The 2886-nt window shown below is 52.6% G+C and overlaps 1 protein-coding gene across 1 annotated transcript; it reads left to right on the plus strand.

Annotated features, from left to right (window-relative positions):
- Positions 1-186: 186 nt before the first annotated feature.
- Positions 187-1950, plus strand: LOC123450054 (metacaspase-1-like). The gene is made up of 4 exons (XM_045127452.1): positions 187-605; positions 699-1032; positions 1137-1254; positions 1356-1950. Exons 1-4 carry the CDS (start codon positions 272-274, stop codon positions 1608-1610), a joined length of 1041 nt encoding a protein of 346 aa, XP_044983387.1. The 5' UTR covers positions 187-271; the 3' UTR covers positions 1611-1950.
- Positions 1951-2886: the final 936 nt, after the last annotated feature.

Below are 2886 nucleotides of genomic sequence, written 5' to 3' on the forward strand. Positions count from 1 at the left end.
TGAAAAAGCAGAGAGAGGAACGGACAGAAAAACAGAAATGTTCCATCGACAACAATATATGCCCATTTCCACCAAAGCAAACCTTTATTTTCCCAAGGAGAATACTTGAATATATAAATCTTAGTGCACCATGTGTAGCTTCCATCATTAGTTGAGAGATCCAGGTGCTATATAAAGGGCGGGAGGAGCCAGGAGCTGAGGCAGTGCAAGCAAGCAAGCAGCGCTCACCCACCAAGCCAACGAACCCACCCACCCAGGTAGCTCGGCAGCCATGAACTGCGGCAGGGGTCCCGCTCCGGCCACCATGGTGCGCTGCAGGCAGTGCAGCGCCAGCATCACCGCGTCGCCCGGTGCCCGTGTCGTCCAGTGCATGCAGTGTTGCTGCATGACTCGCGTCGCCGGGGTTGGCCGGCAGCTCAGTGTGGTGCGCCCCATCCCCAACTTCGGCGGCGGCCGCGGCAAGAAGCGCGCCGTGCTGGTCGGGATCAAGTACACCAAGACGCGCGCCTGCGAGCTCAGGGGCCCCATCAACGACGTCAAGTGCATGAGGTACATCCTCACCGAGCGCTTCGGCTTCGCCAACGACTGCGTCCTCATCCTCACCGGTACCAATAATCCAACGTCTTTTCTTGTTTGAGGTGAGCATATGATGATGATGATGATTTCTTTGGCTTACGCATACGTTCTTGTTGGTGTAGATGAGGAGAGGGACCCGTGCAGGCAGCCTACCAAGGCCAACATCCGCATGGCCATGCATTGGCTGGTGCAGGGGTGTAGCTCCGGCGACTCCCTGGTGTTCCAGTTCTCCGGCGCCGGCGCGCAGGTCCCCGACTGCGACGGCGACGAGCGGGACGGCATGGACGAGGCCATCTGCCCCGTCGACTCGTTCCAGCAGGGCCCCATCCTGGACGACGAGATCAACCAGGCCATCGTCCGCCCGCTCGTTCACGGCGTCAAGCTCCACGCCATCGTCGACGCCTGCCACAGTGCCACCGTCCTCGATCTCCCATACCAGTGCACCTTCTCCAAGCAGTCAGTATATATATCTAACTAACTAAGCGAACATTTCAGTGATATATACGTACCGGTAGTGGCTGAAATGTTTTTGAAACTGAAATTCGAGATGATAAATTCAGGTACGGGTGCCTGAGGTGGATGGACGAGCGCCCTCTGAATGGCGCCTGCAAAGGCACCAGCGGAGGCCGGGCCGTGCTCATCAGCGGCAGCAGCAACGGGAAGACCCAGATGAGCGTGGTGGGCATCCATCCATGCATGCATAATCCCTCCTCGCTTTTCGTTGTTTTTACATGTACTCCTAGTATATCTGTCGCTGATACGTGCATGCGAACGTGCAGCTGCCTGAGCCCAACGCCACCATTGGCGCCCTGACGCACAGCTTCATCAAGGCAGTGGAGTGCGAGCCCCGCACCACCTACGGCCGCCTGCTCACCTCCATGAGGACCACCATGCGCGCCGGCGCCGGCAACTGCAGCCTGCAGGGCCCCGTCGGCTGCTCCATCCGCAAGGTCGCCAACTTCAGCGGCGTGGAGGAGCCCCAGATGTCTTCTGCTTGCAAGTTTGACATCAACTGTGAGCCCTTCTGCATGTAGAACCCGCCCGCGCGCGGGTTCGTCGTCGCTGCTGCAATAATCGGCTAATCATCGACCGTACGTATCGAGATAGTCGAACACTACTGCTGGGTTAAATAACTATGTTGATGCTTGCTACTATAATGTGTGTGATGTATCACCTCACCTGCCGCCATGTGCCTTCAAGAATGGGCATAGCTCATATAGGGCACGGTCTCCAGGGACTTGTTCTCTACGCGGTACTGCACGTCTACGAACGTATGTGCGTACCTCACTGTAATAAGGCGTTGTGGTCGTGTGTGTCGTCTCGCGTGCTCGATCGATGTCCTCTTAAATATATCAAGTTCTGTGTTGCTCTGTCTCCCAAAGTGCTACGTAAAAGCAGTTCAAACTGTGTCATCTATGTTATCAAGAGGCCGGGGTGAAGTGTAATGAAACTCAAACCCAAGAGTCGCATGCATGTTGTTCAAAACCCCAAGCCTTTCCCTTTCACTGCACAAAAATTTGGCAACAACAGAGTTAATGTGATAACCCGTGCTGTGCATGCATCCGTCTTTCATCGTTGCTTTCAGATTTTGTGTTATGTTTTTTTCTTCTGGTTTTTGGGAAAGTATACCATGTTTCAACGTACAGTACTATATAATGTTTGTTTTATTATTATTTCAAATTGTGTCTTAATGTTTCACTGTGTATCAACAGATCAATTCTAAAACAAGTGCACTCTTATTTATTGTTAAGAGAAACATTATGATGCACTTCCAAACAAGAAAAGGATTCAATGAAACATCATGTAACATTATGAAATACAACAAATTTTGCCGCAAAAAATGGTAAAATGTGGCATGAATCTCGAAAAAACGACGGACGGTGGATACATACATGGTATATCACCTGCGCGCTAGAGAATCATTTCTTAATTTTGACAACCTACTTGCTGTCATGAGCTCATCTAGTACGCGTTTGGTAGGTTGGTAGGTTGCATACAACCCAACCAAGCCCACCCGGGATAAAAAAAGGGGGCATTTGGTTGCGTGCAAGGAGGTCTCGTTCGCATAGGCATGAAACTTAAAGCATCCTAGAGCCTGGCTCGTTGGGAACGCTCGAATCGACCGTTTCCAGCCAGCCAGGCTAAGTGGGGCGCAATAGCTAGTCCCAGCGTAGGGCGTTGTGTAGGGGGGTCTGGGGGCTGAGATGGTGGGAGACGAAAATCGACTGAGGCGGGATGGCGCCAAATATATCCTCACCACTCCTCACCCTGCCCCATTTACTCGCTCACCTCTGGTTCTAGGACAAACCC

This window comes from Hordeum vulgare, chromosome 4H, assembly GCF_904849725.1.
Source record: "Hordeum vulgare subsp. vulgare chromosome 4H, MorexV3_pseudomolecules_assembly, whole genome shotgun sequence".
NCBI classification, from domain to species: domain Eukaryota; kingdom Viridiplantae; phylum Streptophyta; class Magnoliopsida; order Poales; family Poaceae; genus Hordeum; species Hordeum vulgare.